Source organism: Chelonoidis abingdonii, chromosome 1, assembly GCF_003597395.2.
Source record: "Chelonoidis abingdonii isolate Lonesome George chromosome 1, CheloAbing_2.0, whole genome shotgun sequence".
In the NCBI taxonomy this organism is placed as follows: Eukaryota; Metazoa; Chordata; order Testudines; family Testudinidae; genus Chelonoidis; species Chelonoidis abingdonii.
In genome coordinates, this window is record NC_133769.1 from 329,952,480 (window position 1) to 329,973,485 (window position 21,006).

General features: G+C 42.5%; 1 protein-coding gene across 1 annotated transcript in view; it reads left to right on the forward strand.

Moving 5' to 3' along the window:
• ATP8A2 (ATPase phospholipid transporting 8A2) overlaps positions 1 to 21,006 on the forward strand; it is a 612,384-nt gene that overhangs the window by 441,179 nt on the left and 150,199 nt on the right. Inside the window, exons 28-32 of the mRNA XM_075061658.1 lie at positions 2,102 to 2,176; positions 8,444 to 8,566; positions 9,698 to 9,776; positions 19,107 to 19,168; positions 19,502 to 19,558. Of these exons, the coding sequence (XP_074917759.1) occupies positions 2,102 to 2,176; positions 8,444 to 8,566; positions 9,698 to 9,776; positions 19,107 to 19,168; positions 19,502 to 19,558 (396 nt within the window). The remainder of the gene's footprint in view (positions 1 to 2,101; positions 2,177 to 8,443; positions 8,567 to 9,697; positions 9,777 to 19,106; positions 19,169 to 19,501; positions 19,559 to 21,006) is intronic.

Genomic DNA, 21,006 nt, shown 5'->3' on the forward strand with positions numbered 1-21,006 from the left:
CAAGCATAACGGTTATTTTATAGTGTGTCATAGCAATACAACTCCATCTCATGTTTAGAAAGAGTGTAATGCAAGTAAGCTTGTGTAAGCATTGAAAATACAGCATGTTCTCATTTTTCTTCAGTTTTATCTGTATGGATCCTGCTAAAAGGAAAACTGTCACATTTGGATTTTAAAGTACCAAAATATTTTTTTTAAATCTACATTTTTGTTCGTTCTTGCCCATCTAAATAGTATTTCCTTTGAAACAAGTGCATTTGATTATCCAACATATGATTATTTCAATAAAAGATACTTTTGGGGGTTGGATGAGGTTTCAGAAGATTTTGATTTTTCCTATAAAATTTCTGGCTACTGTAACTGATAACATTTAGTCCGAGAACCTTATTAAAATGCTACAAATGTTATTTGCATAGCAAAGTCAGAGACAAACTTTTCAAGGGGAAGATGTTTGAAAGAGTCAGAAACATCTCACCTCAATTTTCTACTAAGTTGTCTAAACTAATCAGTGATACTACGTAATCCTTCCAGTGAGGATTTTAAAAAGTCTTGTATGGAGCAGTATTGTTAGGTAAGAAGCAGTTAGTAATAGAGGTCAGGTGCTTGTCTTCTAAATATTTCACAGGATTTTATGTTTTCCTTCCTCCCCTTGTTGGTAAGAATTTTTTTATTGTGGGAAATCTAAATCAAACAAATGAGCTATGTATTTTTTCCCCGCAAGAAACGAGTGCCTTAGTCATGGGTCAGCTGCAGAGATTTGCACATTTGCACAAGGGGCTGACATTTCCATTTTTTCTGAAGGACTGTAGCTGTCATGGGAGGTTATGGTCTCAGAGAGAATGATGATTCCTTAAGTAGCCTGGGCTAATGTCATGGAGAGCTTCCAGTCTTCTTAACAAAGCTTGAAGTTAACTTTGTTAACTGGGGTTCCAGAGAACTGAGCAGAGCACTGGGATGCTTGTGTTGCTGAGTAGATAGATGAACTGCTGTATTCTGAACTGTGAACTGTAGAAAAGGAACCTGGATCCCCATTGCCAAAGATCTGGAAATATGTTTCAGAAAATTAACTGTATTTGTTTCATCTGAAGAGAAGAGATTCTCAGACTTTCTCCACCTGAGATGCCTGAATCAGCTATGATTTCTTGTTGGAAATACAGTCTCAATCTTTTTGCAATTCTACCCACAATCTTTTAGTCAAGAAAGCAGTGGGTGGGTTCTGATGCTGGGATGCTCTTGGAGAAACAAGTTTCTGCTGGTTTTGTGTAGGGTGGGTTCTCAATGTGAGGTAGGGTGACCAGACACCAAATGTGAAAAATTGGGACGGGGGTGGTGAGTAATAGGAGCCGATATAGAAAAAGACCCCAAAATCGGAATTGTCCCTATAAAATCGGGACATCTGGTCACCCTAAGGGAGGCCAGGAGAGTATTGGCTAGTGGAAGCCTTGATGGAATGGAGGTGTTGCTTATGGAAATTAGAGAATTTGAATGCTTCTTCATCTCTTTATTTTTTCTCCCCCTCACCTGCTCTGTGAATTGCACTGGCATATATACTTAAACATGTCAAGAAGCTGGCTGAGCAATGTGAGACTTAAGATCAAGGAAGCTGGCTTCTCACCATTTTTAAGCAGAACTTGCAAGGCAACATAGCATTCTGGTTGCAATAATTTCTAAAACTTTCCTAGAATTACAGTGGTGCTGTTTTTATCCAGATAGTGTCAAATGGGACATTACAGACTTCAGAACACGTTAACCAAGCTGTCATGAAACCAGGATAGCTGCTAACTTTGCATACGTTAACAATTTGTCGGTAGTCTATCAATAGTTTTAGGGATTTTTTTTTTTTTAGTACAATGTTGCAAATACTACAAATCGCTCCATCACTTTAGTGATCTAACTTAAATAAGCAGTTCTGTAGCACTATTTAAAATGCAGGACTTTAGAAGAAACAACTGTGGGACACTGCTGATAATTATTTTTAGAGCACAGTAAGCAGCTGTCTTCAGATAGTGGTCCACATTCCACACCCTTCTCTCTGTTCAATATATGGAAACATTTAGCACAATATTGATCTCAAGTTTTGTGTAACTTTCTTCTGTTTCAGCTTTGGTTTGCATTTGTTAATGGATTTTCTGGGCAGATTTTATTTGAGCGATGGTGCATCGGCCTGTACAATGTGGTAAGTATTCCATGTCTCGGCTTGATGGTATGCAGAACCTCAGTGACATTCCATTGTTGTTTATGTCTGTGCAGTTTATCTCAGCCATCCATCTGCATACATATCATGAAGTACAAACACATTTTTAGGGCCTTTGTTCATCTGCCCTAGACTGTAGATGCAAAAGATCCTGGATGTTTATTTTTAATCACAGCAAATGTATTTGGAACAGTGCCTTGAAAATATTAGCACTTTTATCTTAATAATATGCTTTCATTAGATCTCTGTATGTTTATGCAATTCAAATTGTTCAGAGTATTTCAGACTATTTTTTATATTTAAACATTTTTATTTTTCTTCTTTTTTCCTAGTCAACATAAATATATATTTATCTTGTATCATGTTTTTTGGATGTTTTGTCCTTCATTCATTATTGTATTATGGTAGCTTCTAAAGCCCCTTATCGTTTTCATCCATGGGAGGCTATTTTTAGGCATTTATCTTCCACAATCAGTACTAAAGATTTATTCTGTTCCCTGGTTTTATAGAAACTTGGTCTATCAATTCACTAACATCTACTCATGACATTATTAGTTACATCTAGTCTGGTGCCTGGATCCACAAACCTTGACTAAGGCAACTGGGAAACTGCAGGAACTTTTGCTAACGTGTGAAATTTCCTGATTGTGTGTTGAGGTTTTTTTTTGAAATCTTTGGGATTTTTTAAAACAAATGTACTCCAAATAAGTGAAAACACCAAAAGTCACCAAATAAACTGTTTATATCATTAATTAATAGTTCTATGTAACGTTTACTTTTTATTTTACCAGGACTTGTTTCAAAAATTATAATCCCACACAACCCAATGTCAAATAAGGGGAGATTTTAGGCCAGAGATTTTACATTCTTTCAGTTCTTTGCATCACCCTCACTCCGCGATCTTGAAGTTTTCCTAAAGCACTCCACTCCATCTCTTCAATTCACATGTTTGCATCTATAAATCTTTTAACATGTTTTTTTTTTCAGATGAATCTAGTTACCCTAAATTAAAACACTTTAACTGGCTACTGCAGCTGAAAGCAATGAAGAAGTAGTGAACCATGTTGCCTTTAATTACTGGTATTAGGTCTCAGAATTAACATTTTGGTTAGTTGTCTTCAGATGAATGGAAGTTCAGTCTAATCCTAAAGCTATTGTTTCATTATGTCTATATATTCCAGGGTCACTAAAGACCAAATCCTGCAGAGTGCTGGAGGCACTCAATAACTCAAAGAGATTAGGCTTTAGGATATCTCTGCGTGGCCCTATTCTGCTACTCTCCCCAGTGCTTAATAATCCTTTACTTCTTCATAAGCAGTCAGTGTTGCTGCTGGAACAGTTTGTATAGTGGGGGTGCTGAGAGCCATGGAACGAAACCATAAACCCTGGATATAATGGAAACCACTTCAAACCACGGGTGCTGCAGCACCCCCAGCTCCCCTAGTTCCAGCCCCTATGTAAATAGTCCCATTACAGTGTTACTTACTGTGGATAAGATTGGTAGAACCAGAATTCTGGCCTTGCATAGGCTTGCCTTTAAAGGTTGCCTTCATAACCAGATGGGCTGAAAGATCTTTTTTTAAAGTGAAAACATGAATACTGCAGAAAACTTGGGAAATACCAAAAATCCCTGAAGACACCCTAAATCCATCCTATAGTGTGGAATCTTCATGGAGTGCATTAGACTAGTGGCCTTAGCTTTGGCTCTCATATCCCATATGAGAGTGCTGCCATTGCAGCCATCTGGCCTGTTGCTTTATGACTAATTTAAAAGATTACATCATTCATGTAGAAAATGTGCTTGCAATTACTGATCCCCGCTAATATCCAGCCCTGTGTGGAACTGAATCTTCACCTGCAGTCTCCAGACATAGTATGCATTGCTGGCAGGAGTCACAATCCAGCATACAAGCAAAAGATTTTGTAAAGATAATAAATAAAACTACATCTAATCAGAGTTTGTTAGCTGAACTGTAGAAAATTGGATTAGAAATTAATTTCCCAGCATGAAACCGTCAGTTTAGAAGATGAGTGAAGATGGAGGGAGAGTGTAGTTTTAGGCTACATTATAATAAAACTTTGAATTTGTAGCGTCTTCCATCCAAGGCTCTCAACACACTTAGCAAATGAATTAAGTCTCTGAGACGCGTGTAAAGTAGGTATGATTGTCACGATGGTACAGAGGAGGAGGTTGAGGCACAGAGAGATTAAGGGCCCAATTCTGCAACACTTACCCACATTGAGTAGCCGTTACTCATGGGAGTAAGCCTTTTGACTTCAATGAAACTATTCACATGCCTGAATGCGTTTCATTGTGAGTAAGGTTTGCCAGAATTAAGCCCAAAGTGACCTGCCCGAGGTGCTTCTGAGTCTCCCTCTTCCTTTTCTCCCCTCTGACATGGGCCAGCATCTGACGGTACATGGCCCTAGCAATCCCTCTCCCTTCTCAGGAGTACAATGTGGGGTTGAGCCTTCCACAGTAGTTCTGGAGCTGAGTTCCTTTGTGAAGACCACAGCATCCTTCAAAAAGGAGAGGCCTAGCAGCCACCACTGTCAGTAGCATAAGGTGTTGGGGGTGGGTGCTAGCTAAGCCCATTTTACTCCCAGCCCCACAGAGCCAAAACTTTGGAGGCACATGGCCCCCAGAAACCCCTCCTCCCAGCAGCATCAGGAACCCCATGATGTCAGCAATTCTGCTCTCTGAGCTGTTTTGTGGCATTGGGAAATTGGCTGTTGGGTGCAGGAGGTGTGGGTAAGCGGGTAGGTAATTAATTGACCAGGGGAATAGGATTTTCTCACTTTTTGTAGTTTACTGCTGCATGGACCCATCCCTGCCCCTGGATGCAGCAGGGAGAATGGGATAACCCTTGAGGTCTTAGTGGTCTCTGAGCCTCCACGTGTTGTCAAATTTATCTGATATTTTTCTGGTATGTTAAAGGTGCCTACAGCTTTTATACAGGAGGTTTTTTTAGTGATTTCTAGAAATTGAAATAAAAAAAGGAAAATGTAAAGAGAGGGGGTCTGTTGTCCTAAGGAGTATGGGGGGAGTTTGTCATTTTTAAAAGGCACTAATAATGCTGGATAGAGAAGTAGTTGGGATTAACTGTATAAAGCCCTACAAAAAAATAAATCAAACAGTAGGCAAAATCTGGATCACCTTTTTCAGCCAGAGTGGTGGTGGAAGCAAATATTAAGGGAGCTGCACGAGGGGTTGTGGCTTAATAGGGAATTTTTAGACATGATAATTTAAAAACCTCAATACTTGAAATTCCTCAGAAGAATCAGGCAATGCACATTGTTAACCTAGGGAATTATGTGACCATGTTATTGTTATATTCATGCTCCCTCTCTGATTCCTACCTCCACTCACTGAGCCTTGCCTTTAATTACATTGTAAACCCTTTGGTGCATAAGAGACCATATCTAATCTTTCTATTTATACACTCCCTGTCACCATAGTGTATGAGCAGTTCACAATCTTTAATGTATTTTTCCTCACAACACCTTGGTGAGGTACTATGTCAAAAACGAGATGTGGAGGGTCAGACCTAATGGTGAAAGCAGTGGCAGTCTGGTTTAGTGCTTGGTGTGGTGACATCGGAGCCAGGATCCAAAGTCCAAAGTTGGACCTGGACTCAGGAGGGGGTTTGGAACAAACCAAGAGTAGGGTTGGGAGCTAGGCTGGAGCAAGAGCAGGGCTGGAGCAAGATAAGGCTTGTGGATGGAGTATGTCATCACTATCAGACAGGGGAGAGTTCCAAGCATGAATTTAGCCTCTCCGTACCAGCCTTGTCTTCCTCGAGTGCTCCTTTAGCATCTCGGTCACTTTGTGGCCCCATTGAATGTTTGGCAGGCTTCCTCCTTCTGATGTACTTTAAAAAATGTTACAGTTAGTTTTATTGTCTTTTGCCAGTAGCTCTTCAAATTCTTTTTTGGCCTACCTAATTATACTTTTACACTCGACTCGCCAAGAGTTTGTTCCTTTCTATTTTCCTCACTAGGATTTAACTTCAAAGGATGTCTTTTTGTTTCTAACCACCTCTCTTACTCTGCTTAGTCAAGGTGGCATTCTTTTAGTCCTCTTACTTTTTATGCCCGAATATGTGTGTGTGCAATATGTATAATGTGAGCCTCTACAAAGGTATTATCCTCTTAATACCAGGCACTCAAGTTTACCTATCTTACTATTTAGACTTCTTGTGTTTGTAGACAAGCACTTATAAAATTTGTCAGTATTTAGTTGTCTGCCTTTGTATGATGTAATTGAATGGGACTCTTTTTGGTTTGACTGTTTTCCTTCAGTTCCTACCTGTACTTTATCAACCTCTGTCATCTCCTCTTTACCAGGATATAGAATATCCCCTTTACTAAATCCTCTCCTAAGAGATGTAGCTGTTTGAACTGTTTGTTTCTCTGCAGCTGTCAGCCGTCTCTCAGCCCTTAGTTGAAAAACTCCTCTATGATCTTCTTTATTTTTACATGTCAGCAATCTGATTCCATTTTGGTTTAGGTGGAGCCCATCCTGGACTTGAGTTTCTTACCTAGCAGCCTACATATGACCTCCAGGACTTCTCTCCTACCTTTCCCTACGTTACTGGAACCTACATGTACCGTGATCATTGGCTTCTCCCCAGCACTGCATATAAGTCTACCTTGGTGTCTTGAGAGGTCTGCAACCTTCACACTCAGCAGGCAATTCACCATGCAGCTCTTCCAGTCATCACAAACCAACTATCTACATGTCTGATAATCAAATCCCCCATTACTATTCCTTGTCTCTTACTAATAACAGGGATCTACTCTCCCAGAGAGGTATCCTCAGTGTGAGAGTAGGAGTTAAGTACCTAGGCATTCTTGAAAGCCCCACCAAGTGCCTATACACATTTTTACGTCATAGAATCATAGAGTTTAAGACCAGAAGGACCACCAGATCATCTAGTCTGACCTCCTTGGCCTAAATACCTTTAAAAAATGACCCTATGTCTACACTGCAGTTCAACACTCATGACTGACTTGAGCTCACAAGACTCAGGCTATGGAACTGTTTAATTGTGGTGTAGATGTTCTGGTTTGGGCTGGAGCCCGGGCTCTGATACCCTCCCACCTCGTGGGGTCTCAGAGCCCAGGCTCCAGCCCAAGCCAAAACGTCTACACTGCAGTTAAACAGCCCTGTAGCCTGATCCCCATTAGCCCAAGTCAGCTGGCATGGGCCAGCCACAGATGCACTGTAGACATACCCTCAGTGGCTTTCCCCAGATTACACAGAAATGTCTGTGGTGGATGAGAATCCTATGAATTTGTGCCCTTCGTAGCACAAGCGGGATCCAGATCCTGATTGGGGCCCTTGGATGTTAATGCAATACAAATAATAATATGTCTGTATTTATTTCATTCAGTATAAACATTTTCTGTAGCTTCTATAGAAAGTATATACATGCAGAACAGTAATTACTAGACAAAGTGCTGAACTCTGAATATCTCATAAACAGATATTTCCTCCAAAAACTCATGTGAAAAACCAGAAAAGAAATAGAAACAGAATGCTTATCTCTGTTTCTTTCTCTTGATGTTCCTTTGACCTAGCAATATCACTTCTTTTTTGTCTGGATTCAGTCTGAGTTGGCATACTCCTATCAAGGTTCATGCCTCGCTTAGACACCACAGAAGGCCAGAAATAACAGAATCTAGAATGTTCTTTATTTTTTAGACGTTTTTGTCTGATTTCCACATTTACTTGCACTAATGTCTTTATAATCTTTGCTTTAGTAAAACAAATGAAATACTTTCATGGCTCCAGTTGTAACTATGTTTGAACCAACTTACCTCAAATCTTTTCCATAATGTACATACCAGACTTTCTTTTTCAGGCTTTAGATACATTTTAATGTAACTAGACTGGTTGGCTAATAATATGACATAAAATATGACATGAAATACTGATGCTCAGCTTGTTTCTTATTTAATTAGTTAACAGCAAGGGTAAGAACTACTTTTTCTGGCTTCTTTTTGTGCTTAGGTTAAGTACAATCAATAATAAGAATTGTGAATCACTACATTTCAGGTTTTGGTTTGGCTGAAAATTATGTCAAATTACACTCTGGGAATGAGGTTCTGTCCCGACTGAACTCAATGGGAGTTTTGCCATTGACTTCAGTGGCACCAGGATTTCACCCTGGATCTCAAACATTATCGTGGATCTACTTATAAAGTTAATAAATGTTTTTAAATTAGTGTTTGTTTTCTTTGTAGATTTTCACAGCATTGCCACCCTTCACTCTGGGAATCTTTGAACGATCATGTACCCAAGATAGCATGCTTAGATTTCCCCAGCTCTACAAAATTACTCAAAATGCGGATGGGTTCAACACGAGGGTAACGGAAATGTTTTATTTTTAAAAAAAATTAAAAGAAAAATGCTAGCATTATATTTTCAAGTCCTGTCTTAAAGGCCTCATTTAGTTTTACTTCAGTTTTATGCCAGCATAACTCCCTTGAAATCAGGGTTGTCCTTGCTTCCTAGAATGTTGTGTTCTTTTGAAAATAATTTGCTGTTTCTGAGTACTGACTAGAAGAGAGGCCCGAACTAGAATAATAGTCCTGAAGTCCATCCAAATTTTGGAGAAGTTCAGACCAGGGCCGATATCTGAATATGAATTTTGCCTGTCTGCATCTTTCAGAGAAGCTGGATGAGCTGTGCCTGTTTTTTGAGTTTCATATTGAAATGCTGCCATAGTCCTACCTACCAGCCTTGCTAAATCTCCTTTTAAAATTTTTCTTAAGTTAGGATGATTTTATTCTTCCTGTCATTGCAGAGTTTTAAGAATTATGCAGATAAAGTTACACTCTTGTATTTTCTTTTAATATTTTGGAAAATATCCTACACTTTCTGTTTCATTGATTTACTGACCTCTTTGTGCTAAGAAATTTCACCATTTGATGTTCTTGGGGGGGGGGGTGTTAATGAGTAATTAAATATACTCTTGAAACAAAGCAAGGTCCTAGGTTTGTTTTGTCAGAGAGTTTCTAAGATTTCAAAGAACAAAATTGCAGAATATGCAAACCTCTGACATATGAGAAACGTAAGACTTTTAAATGGGACACTGTGAGGTACAAAAAGTACTTTTCTCCATTAAAGAAAATAAAGTAACTGTTTCATTGTATTAATAGTCCTGTCTATCATCATGATAATTTGAACGATTAAGCAAAGGTAAATCCACCTGCTCATATTCTGATCAAGATTTTTGGGGGTAGTATGTTTGCCCTAGTGTAATCTGACATACTGTATTTAAAAAATCCTTCAATTGAAGCAGAGTTGTCTGTTTTTAGCACAGAAATTATGTAAAAAATGGACGAGGAAATATATTTCATAAAAGTTCAAGTATTGCAGCTTAGGAAAAACATTACACTCTGCCAGTAAACTTCACAATGAAGCATTTGTTGGGAGTTAGAGAGAGAGCAAGATTTTTGGCGGATTCCTGACTTTCTTGGTTTGTTTTCCCTCAGGTTTTCTGGGGTCACTGCATCAACGCCTTGATCCACTCCATCATTCTTTTCTGGTTTCCACTGAAAGTGCTGGAACATGGTAACTGCTTCATTATTTCAAATTCAGCAAGTAGCATTCAGTCTCCCAGTGTCAATGTGTTTGCAGAGCTGGAGGTCACAACTGGTTCTAAGAAAACTAATGATGATAAACAGTCGGACCGGTTATAGCTTCTAGCCTTGACCATTTATCAACGCTGACCATTGGAAGCCACTCTTCTTGCATTTGACAGGGATATCTTCCATATAGTGACTTCTATACCTAATTTTTAGTAAGCCTCTTTCAGTCACACACTTTTATGTTTTCTGAAGGTTCTGAAATAAAACATGGGTTCAGGCAAACACACAAAATCTTCAATTTTCTTTCCTTTTCAAATATTTTCATTGCTCATGTCACATACTTCTACAGTGTTCATATAGTGAGTTTTATATCCTTACAATAGGGAAACCTTTTGCTTTATATTTGTTGGGCCTTTTAAATTCTACAATAGACTCTTCCCAAATTGCCTACAAAATGCAGGGTAATTCCAAGAGTGACCCAACCAACTCCCATTGAAGTCAATGGAAGGGCTTCTGTTCACTTAAGTGGAAGCTGGATCAGGTTCAGAGTTAGAAAAATTAGGAAAACAAAATTTGACCTATTGAATGAGACAGTGATATCCTCAAGTCTGGTATCCTGCAGCTGCCAATGGCAACTGCTTGGTACTTTACAGAATGACAAGAAATCCCACCCTGTACCCAGACAGTTAATACACAGCATTACTCCTGGGGGAATTCTGCGCCACTGTGGAAGCACAGAATTTTTGTCCCCCACAGATTTCTTTTCTTCCCCGCAGAAAAATAACTTTCTGACGGAGAAGCAAAAGAAAGCCACAAGAGTGGTCAGATGATCCTCCCCTGCAGTATGTTTCTGGTGCCCAGGGCAGCCGGCAGAGAGGTAAGTCACTGTGGGGCTGGGGGCGGGACTGGAGAAGACCTTGCTGGTGGCTCCTACCCTGTGCTGGTTTCAGCAGCTAGTCTCAACTGCGCTGGTGAGGATGGGACTTCCTCTCCCCCTACACAGCATCTGGGGTCATGTCAGACTCACCCCCAGATTTCTCCCCTGGCTGTAGGAAGCTCTGCAAACTTCTCCCTCCTAGGGTGACCAGATCACCCAGATCAAATATCGGGACGCGGGGGGGCAGGACGGGGGCAGAGGGGGGAAAAAATGGCAGCAGAGCAAAAAAAAAAAAATTCCCCACCTCCGGTTCCTCCTTCCTCCGCAAGTGTTGGAGGGAGGCTCAGGAGACTCACGGGAGCGCGGGGCCAGGGTGAGTGTGAGTCCAGCCTGGCCCCAAGCAGTCAGGACTTGGACTCGGTACCTGGAGCGAGAGTAGGGGGTTGGGGCCAGGCGGCGACTGTTGTCCCCACCTGGGCATCAGGACTCGGGAGCAGCCACTGGTGCAGCTCCCACTGCTGCAGGGGGAGAAACGGCCACTGGCCAAGCTCGGTGGCTGTGGCTCTGGCGCCCACGACCCCCCCGAGCCCAGGCCTGCTGCGGGGACCCAGCACGCACACTGCGCGCACCCGGCTCCTGGCCAGTCGCGTCTGGGCTGAGTGCCCAGCTGGTGCAATCCCGCGGGTGGCCCCGGAGTGGGGGCAGCAGGCACCAGCCCCCCCATCCTGGTCGGGTTCCGCAGGGGAACAAACGGGGCTGGGCTGCCAATGCCTCCACCGTGGGATTTCACCAGCTGGGCAGCCAGCCCAGAAGTGACTGGCCAGGGGCTGGGCATAGCATGCGTGCTGCTGGGTCCCCGCAGCGGGCCTGGGCTCGGGGGGTTCGGGCCGGGGCGCCAAAGCCACAGAGTGCGACGTGCTTGGCCACTTCCTCCCCCCGTGGCAGTGGGAGCTGCAGCAGCAGCTGCTCCCGAGTCCCACTGCCCAGGTGGGGAGAACAGCCGCCGCCTGGCCCCGTGGGCCGTCCCCCTACTCTCCCTCCAGGTACTGCACCCGAGTCCTGCCTGCTCGGGGCCAGGCCGGACTCACACTCATCCCCACCCTACGCTCCCCTGCGTCTCCTGGGCATGGCAAGAAGCGGGGATTTGGGGAGGGAGCCAATGGGGCAGTTAGGGGGTGGGGATGGGGGCGAGGATTTGGGGAGATTCAATAGAGGAAGGAGGGGGCGGAGTAGGGGCGGAGGAGGGCGCGAGCGCTTCTGGGCCCCGGAGCTTTTGCTTGTTTGTCCATTGTCCCAACCTAATATTGGTTGGGACACGGGACAAACAAGCAAATATTGGGACAGTCCCGATAAAATCAGGATGTCTGGTCACCCTACTCCCCCTACTTCCCGCACCCATTGCTCCTCAGCTGCAGGGGGAGGGATCACTGTGCTAGGGCCTCCCGGGGGGGGGGGTAAGTGGGGCAATTTGCCCCGGGCCCCACAGAGGCCCCCACGAGAGTTTTTAAGATCCCTGGAAAGGGGACCTTCACTCACCCCGGGGGTCCCAGAAGACTCTTCCAGGGGCTGGGCCCCCCGGAGCTTCTTCCGCTGCGGGTCTTCGGCAGCAATTCGGCGGTGGGGTCTTTCCGCCCCGAGACCCACCACCAAAGTACCAGGTCTTCAGCGGCAATTTGGCAATGGGGGGGTCCTTCCACTCCAGGACCTGCCACCAAAGTGCCCCCAAAGACCTGCAGTGGGAAGTCCTTCCACCCCAGAACCCACCGCTGAAGTGCCTAGTCTTCGGCGGCAATTCGGCGGCAGGGGCCCCCTGCCACCAAAGACCCCAGACCCCTTGAATCCTCTGGGCGGCCCTGCACTGTACAGTGAATTGATACCCCATCCACCCAACCCCATGTATCTAGAGCCCCTCATACCCAGACCCTCCCACCGAGCCTTATCCCCTCCCCCTGCACCCAGAACCCCCCCCCCAATGAGTCCATTTCCCCTGCACCTGGCGAGTCCCTTTACCATGGCACCCAGAACCCCACAACAAGCCCTGTGCATCCAGATCCCCCCTGTGCCCAGAGCCCTCTCAACTCGCACCTGGATCTCCCCACACTAAGCCCCTCCACACTTAGATCTTGCATTGCTGAGCCTGCCTGCCCACATGTTGTGCACCTGTCATAGAGGGGCAAGAACCTGGGGTGTTTCTGGGGCAGGCCTGGTCCTTGCGCTGTGTCAGGGTTGGATGCAGCCTCACCACTGAGTCCATGTCCTGGGAGGTGGGAGGGGAGCTGCACAGTGATCTCCCTCCTCCATGCAGCCAGTGGTCTGTGCTCACCAATGCCATGCTGGAGCCTCCACATTTATTTGACAAATAAATTGTGCAGAATTTTGCAATATTGGGCACAGAATTTTTAATTTTTTGGCACAGAATGCCCTCAGGAGTATACATGCGCAAGACAAACTCTTACAGTCTACTTATCACCTGACTCAGGAAATAGGATTACTCATATCTTATCATACATAACAAAACAGTGAGTTCAAATGTTGGGTTAAATTAACAACTCATCTCTAAATTCTTTTTCAGGTTGATCTGTCCAGAAGTTACAATTAAGAAACTTTTGTTTGTTTATATTCTTTTCCTTAACTTCTTGATCTGTCCCTAACTATTATCTTAAATATAAATATTCTCTTAAAGTGCCCTTTTAGGTGTCAACTAATGAAATAGATTAGGATGCTCATTCTTCTCCAATATTAATAATTTAATTTCTGAAAAATTATGTTAAATGTGAGTATAGACAGTTCCTTTTATTCTCCAAAGAGGGGCGAATATAAAGTTTTCAACTTTCTTTGGAGTAAGAAGTGTTTTTAAAGCTTCAGACAAAAATGTTTCATTCACACTGGGATGTTCTTTACACGCTTGAGTTCCTTAGGATAAAGACTGCATATGTTCAGTGAATGCATATCCCTAAAGATAGATGTTTTCTGCACATCTTCAGATTCTTTCTTGTTAACAGAAAAGTCTTTCTTTGCAGGCCCACTATGGTCCCAAAGATTGAGGTCATGAAATGCAGTGTAATGTTAGATTCTTTTAAAAAATCTAGTAATTACATTGAAAAGTACTTAGATATCTGAACTTAAGTGTTTCCCTTGACGCTGAGAGGGCTGGTCTACACTAGGGGAGGGGATCGCTCTAAGATATGCAACTTCAGCTACATGAATAACGTAGCTGAAGTCGAAGTATCTTAGATCGAGTTACTTACCGTCCTCACGGCGTGGGAATGACGTCCGCGGCTCCCCCTGTCGACTCCGCTACTGCCGTTTGCGTTGGTGGAGTTCCGGAGTCGACAGGAGCGCGTTAGGGGATTGATATATCACGTCTAGATGAGACGCGATATATCGATCCCCGAGAAATCAATTGCTACCTGCCGATACGGCCGGTAGTGAAGACATACCCAGAGTCAGGAGGGAGAGATAGCTCAGTGGTTTGAGCATTGGCCTGCTAAACCCAGGGTTGTGAGTTTAATCCTTGAGGGGGCCACTTAAGGATCTGGGGCAAAATCAGTACTTGGTCCTGCTGGTGAAAGCAGGGGGTTGGACTCAATGACCTTTCAGGGTCCTTTCCAGTTCTAGGAGATAGGATGTCTCTGTCCATTTATTTTTTATTTTTATAGAGTGACTAGGCCATATTACATTGGATCCATGACAACCAATATGGCCACACATAGACAAATTTCGCTACAAACCTAAGCAGCAGACACTAAAGTAAGCCTCTCTTGGCATTGGTAAGATGCACTGGAAATAACAGAAGAGATAAGGTGATTACAGATTCCTATGCAAAGAAACCAAACAAGCTCCCATCCATACTGGCTAGGAAGCAGTTTTAAATCGCACCACACTTTCTGTAAATACCTTTTATCTCTCTCAGCAGCCAGGGATGCCAAACTGGCAAGGCCTAGTCTAAAGATTCCGAGGGGGAAAAGTAAGTTACAGTTCTGACTCCCATCATTTGTCCAGTACCTTCATCTTGATCACCTTGATCAATAGGTCCTTCAGCCCTCGTATAGATTGCGCTGATCACAACACATCTTCCGTTCTTCTTGTACCCTGGCCTTCCTTCTCCATGTGCAGCCATGTCTTTTCACAATAAAATCTTCCCCTCTATTTGGAGGTCGGTCAAGTGGTCTTTTTAGTTCCCATGGGTACCACCTGGCAACAGCTGCAGTCCATCAATTGTCAGTGAGCCTTGCTATATGCCCGGCCCATCCCTTTTTACTGTGCTTGCTCTCAACAGCATCCTGCACTCCACACTGCTGTCTGATCACTTTATTGGGAATTCAGTCACAGATTGAAATTCCCAGAATTCTTCTTTCCATTGCCCTCTCCATGACAGACAGTTGCTGCTCCTCTGTCTTCGTCTGTGTCTGTGTTTCGCTGCCGTACAACATTGCTGGCAGTACTGTTGAGTTGAAGAGGCTGGCACATGTTGCCCTGTCGATTTTTCCTTGGAGTATATCCTTGATAGAATTGAATGCGCACCAACCTGCTTTCTTTCTTTGGGAGAGTTCACCTTCCTGATCATGCCGCATGTTAATTTCTTGGCCTAAACAGATTTATTGCTGAACTTCTTCTGTTTGTTCTCCCTTGCTTGTTATTTGGGCTTTTGGTAAGGTATCAGACCACATACATTTCTTTTTGGAGCGGTTAATTTTCAGTCTGACTTGACTGCTTTTTGTATTGAGTTCTCGCAGCATTTTCTATAGTTTGATAGTATTTTCGGCAATCAACACAATATCATCTGTGAATCTGAGATGGTTTAACTACTCTCTGTTGATTTTGATTCCACCCTTCCAATTTATCTGCCTCATTACCATTTTGAAGCAGGCTGTGAAGAGTTTCAGTGAAACTGTCTCCTTGTTTCATACCTTTCTTAACTGAGATGCGAAGAGGAGTGTCAAACAAGGTTATATCTGTTGTGCAGTCAGAATTTGCTTCCTTTAATAGTTTGATATAGTTTGTGTCGATGTGCTTTCAACATTGCATTGATCTCTATACTGTCAAATGCTTTTTCATAGTCGATGAAGGCAATACATAAAGGGATTTTGTGTTCCCTTGAGCGTTCCAATAGCTGGTTTATAGTGAAAATATGGTCCATTGTACTGAAATTTCTTCAAAAGCCTGCCTGCTCTCTTGGCTGCTTCTTGTCCAGACTCTGTGAGAGTTGGTGAGCAGCTTATAGACATGTGAGAGCAGGCATATTGAACAATAGTTGTTTAGATCTTCACAGCTGCCCTTCTTGTACAGCAGAATGGTGTTGGGCTCCTTTCAGCTAGATGATATCTTCTTCATTTCCAAGTAACAGCTAACCTCTGAGCAAGGGTTTCCCAGAGATCTTGGCCTCCTGCTCTTATTTCGATTATCAGTCCATCTTTACCTGGGGCTTTTCCTTCTTTCATTTTGTGAACTGCATGTTGAACTTCTCTGACAAGGACTGAGAGTACATGCTTGTTGTTCTGTTGAAGTGTTGGTTACTGGGATATTTATCTGAGAGGTGAACAGTTCGGTGTAGAAATCTTTGCAGACCACTTCTGTCTCTGTTCTGTCAATTACTGGTTTTCTGTCCCTGTTCTTCAACACCATTACTGTTGACCTGTACAGTGTCAATTCCCTTTTGCACTTTTTGAGGCTTCTGTGATCTTCAGCCATTTTTAAGAGTCTCTTTCATTTTGGTACTTCTCAAAGTCCTCCTTTAGTCGTCTTCTTATGAACTTGCAGAGGAGGGAATAATCAAGTTTGTCGCCATCATTTTGCTTCATATTCCTCTGCTTCTCTAGCACGTTCCACATTTCCTCTGAGATTCTTCCCTTCACTCTTTTCAGCCTTTCTTGGCTAATTTCATGCATTGCCTCAACTTATCAGTGAAGTTTTTATAATCCTCATCTCCGTTATCTATAAGACTCCAGTCTTCTTTGGAAATGTTCCCTTTCAAGATTGCCTTGTCAGATACTTTTGGCCGCTGTTTCTGATTTGCCATCTGTAGTGCTTTCTCCTCCACTTTTTCGTTGAAGTTGAGCCATGCTCTGAGCAAGTGATGGTCACTACTGGTGTTAAATGATGCCACTACTGAGATGTCTCGTACAATGCGCCACTTATTGATCAGAATATAGTCAATCTTGTTTTTGTTCTTTGCATTGGGCACGATTCATGTTCACTTCCTCTTGACCTTCTTCTTAAACCGGGTGTTACCAATGCACATTTCTTTAGTCTCCGCCAGAGTTGCCAGTCACTCTCCTCATGGATTCTGTTCGCCAGTGCCATACCTTCCAATTAACTTTTCATCTTCTTTCCCTCTTCCAACAATCATATATGTGGGTGTCCTCGAGCTCCTGGTAGAATTCTTCCACATCGGCATCTTCGCTTGTGCTTGTGGGAGCATAATTCTGAATAATCTTGAGGGTGCTGTTCTTGTTCAGTTGGAGGTGTGGCACTCCAATGCACGATGACTTGAACTTGCTGGAGACAATTCTTGAAGATCATTCCTTGTTGGTGTTTAAGCTGATTCCTCCAATGGTTGTTGCACCTTGTCCTTTTCCCAACATGATGGTACTTTTTTCTTCCACCTCTTTTCCATCTCCTTTCTTCATTGTGTTTCGCAGAGACCAATTTTCTGCAGGCTGTCCTTGCCTTCTCCTCCATTAGTTGGTTGATCGAATTGCCTCTCATCAGTGTCCTGCAGTTATAGGTGCACACAGAAAGGGCAGTCCTTTTTCTTGCCCCTGAGATTCTTAACAGCCTCTCATTGATTGAACTCTTGACTACTGTCATAGAACAGATCAAGGCGTGCACAGGGAGTTGGGACCCATTTACTCATGTTGTTTTAGCCATTTCTTCATCCACCCACTGGCTATGCTGTCAGTGGCGTGTTTATCTCCTCAACTTAGCTAGCACCCAACCTCAAAAAGGAGGACAGCTGTCCTCTCCCTAGGTTGGGAGTCTGACACCTTAATAGCATGGTTGAACCTACTGAAGAATATACTCCACTATCCTCTCGGTCAGATAAATCAGGGTCACTGCTGTGCCACTTTGAGGCATTAAGGTAGGATTTTGCAGCAGTGTCCAGTACCACTTCCATGTAATTACTGAGCAGCAAATCCAAACTGAGTGGTCACTGTAACTGTACTGATTGGAGAATAGGTGATTGCAAATGTATTTTTACCTACAAAAATCTAAATTCAGATGCTGTTTAGTTCACAAGTGAAAACAGGCCTTTGCCTTTAATGAAGTTTTCTCCACCTAACTACAATTTGGAATAATTAAAATAGGCATGATTGACAGCTCCTACTCAGGAGAGGTTGAAGGTTTGAAAATTGAGGGTATTGACAAGGAGGACAGAGCTGTATCTGCAGAACTCTGTTGGAAAGCTGAAAAAAGCTGCTGCTTCTGCTTGAGTGAAGATCCATGATCAATGTAAGACTACAAGCCATATCAGTAAATGATCCTAGTTTGCTAATATGAAGTCCAGTCCTGCACATATATTCAAAAAGTGAAACCACACAGGGTCATAAGCACTATGCCAAGACTATAAGCGTTTATAGGCTCAGGCCCAAGGTTTTATCATAGGTCTGTTCCAACTCCAGTCTTGTATACTTCTCAAGCAGACATCTTGAAACCTATGAAAACATAAATGGTGCTCATGCTTGGGTAATGCTTGAAGGTTCCAATAATTATGAATCCATTTGGCATTCATGTGGCTGTCATGTCTTCTTTCATAGACCTCTGTTTTAAGTTGGCAAGTGCTAAGAATGACTAAATGGACACTTGAAGTATTGCCAAGCTTGGCACTTTCCGATGATAGATCAACCTGTACTCACACTCTGCTGCACACTTTTTGCCAGAAGAAAGGGTGTCTAAGACTGAATGCCAGTCAGTTGATACATTAACACCCATTAAGATGTTTTAGCGTTACATGTATCCACTACCAACCTCATTTGGCTAAAATCATTGCAAATCATTCTATGTTTAAAAACTATTTACTTTGAAGGAATATCAATTTTTAAAAAATATTAGACATGTCAATATGCAGCGCAGAGTGACACAGAAAATTCCTTAGCTCTTCTAGACAATTTGTTTGTTAGTGCCTGGCAAACATTCATTATCTCACTAAAACAGTTTTTAACAACTAAGGTTGTTACTGTGCTATTTCTGAGCGTATGAAGTGCTTTTTCTGAGCATGTAAACACAACGCTGCATTACCAATTTCTAACATACTGCTTTTTTAAAGTATTTTGAGATGCATAGGGTATGAAAGGCACTCTACAAAAGACAAATTCAGAAGAGATTTTTTCAAGCACATTATTGAAAATCTTTTCTTTGAAATTCTCCCCTTTTATTCCATTTTATTGATACACTGATTATCAAATATGATGATAAGCTTTCTTATCTCTCTTTCAGATGCAGTGTTCACAAATGGCCAAGGACCAGACTATTTATTTGTTGGAAACATTGTTTATACAGTAAGTTCTCAGCATTTATATCTTAGCAATTTTTTGCTAAATAGTACAGTTACTTCCAGACAGACACTGGGATACATCAGTAGGTGTATGAGTGAGATTAGAATTACACCATGTGTGTGTAAATATATAAATGTTTTGTTTTTTCTTTTTCATTCGCTTCTTCAGAAATTTACTGAACAAAATTGTGTAAAAATTATGCTTTTAGTTCTGTTAGGTGCCCAGAGGCCTTTGGGGATGGGCAGCATATAAATTAGAAGGGGGAAAGTTAAGCAGCTAGGTGTGGGATATACATGCTGAATATAATATATTTCCTCAATTTCTTTCTTTCCACAGTATGTTGTGGTTACTGTTTGTTTGAAAGCTGGTTTAGAAACCACAGCATGGACCAAAGTAAGTAGTCCTCAGTCTTTTTTGGTGTCTTTCTTGCCCACATCTTTCTTCATATTGTATGTTTTATATTTTAATATAGAAATTTACAATTTTTTGTATTTAGGTTTGAAGTGGAGATAGTGTAGGTGTATTTTCATCTGGGTTACAATTATCTCTCATCTGGAGTTACATCACTGTTTTCCTTGCTTTTCACTTCATAGAGTATGTTTGTATTAGGGGATAACTGCAGATGACAGAGCATAATTAGGGCCCTACCAAATTCATGGCTGTGAAAAACGTGTCACAGACCATGAAATTTGGTCCCCCCCCCCCCCCCCCCCCCCGTGAAATCTGTAGATTTCACGGGGGGAGATCAACATTTCTCAAATTGGGGATCCACCCAAAAGGGAGTTGCAGGGGGGTCACAAAGTTATTTTGGGGGGGGGGGGGGTTTGTGGTATTGCCACCCTTACGTCTGCACTGCCTTCAGAGCTCAGCAGCCAGAGAGCGGTGACTGTTGGCTGGGCGTCCAGCTATGAAGACAGCTCTCCGCCAGCAGCAGAGCAGAAGTAAGGGTAGCCGTACAACAAGCCCCCCACCCCCCAAAATAACCTTGTGACCCCTCCATAACCCCTACAGTTACAACACCTTAAAATTTCAGATTTAAATAGCTGAAATCATGAAATTTACAACACCAGACCCCTGCTAGAACGCAGGGTTTTGGATCCATGCACGGCCCCACATTAACGCAGGGACCACGTTATAGCGGGGACCATGTTACTGTGGATTCCAATTAAGTAGTTAAATTTGGGATCCATGCATGGTAGCCTAAAACCGAATTCACGCTATAAAGATGCGCGTTCTAGCGAAGGTCTGCTGTATTTTAAAAATCCTATGGCCATGAAATTGACCAAAATGTAGCGTGAATTTGATAGGGCCTTATGCATAATATAATGACAAGGATGTGGCATCAAAACTTTGAAGTGGGAAAAGAGAAACATTTTTATTAGCCTGGCTCCTGTAAACAATCTAAATTAATGTATTGGGTATGGCCATCATTGGGGTAACTGCTTTAAAGTCAGTGAATTTGGCCTGTAAACTACATCTTTTCCATTACCTGATCCACTACATAGCCACTTTGGAAGTAATACTGCATGTATTATGTACAAACAAAAGGTGTCCAGCAACCAATAAGCAATTAGGGCTTGACATCCACTGATTTCAGCTGGCTTTGTGCCAGATCCTTTTCTTTTTTGGCAATTCTTTATTTTTCAAGTCCACCTTGTTTTTTATATACTAGTGCTCTCTTTGTGTTTGCAAGTATTGTTGCATTTTCTGAACCACAGAATTGATTCGATGTGGGGATAATTGAAAACCGTACATATTCTCTGACCCTCAGATTCATGAGTCATTCACAGCAATGATTGGCTATTACTTCCTGTCCAATAGGTAGACATACCATTGGTGGC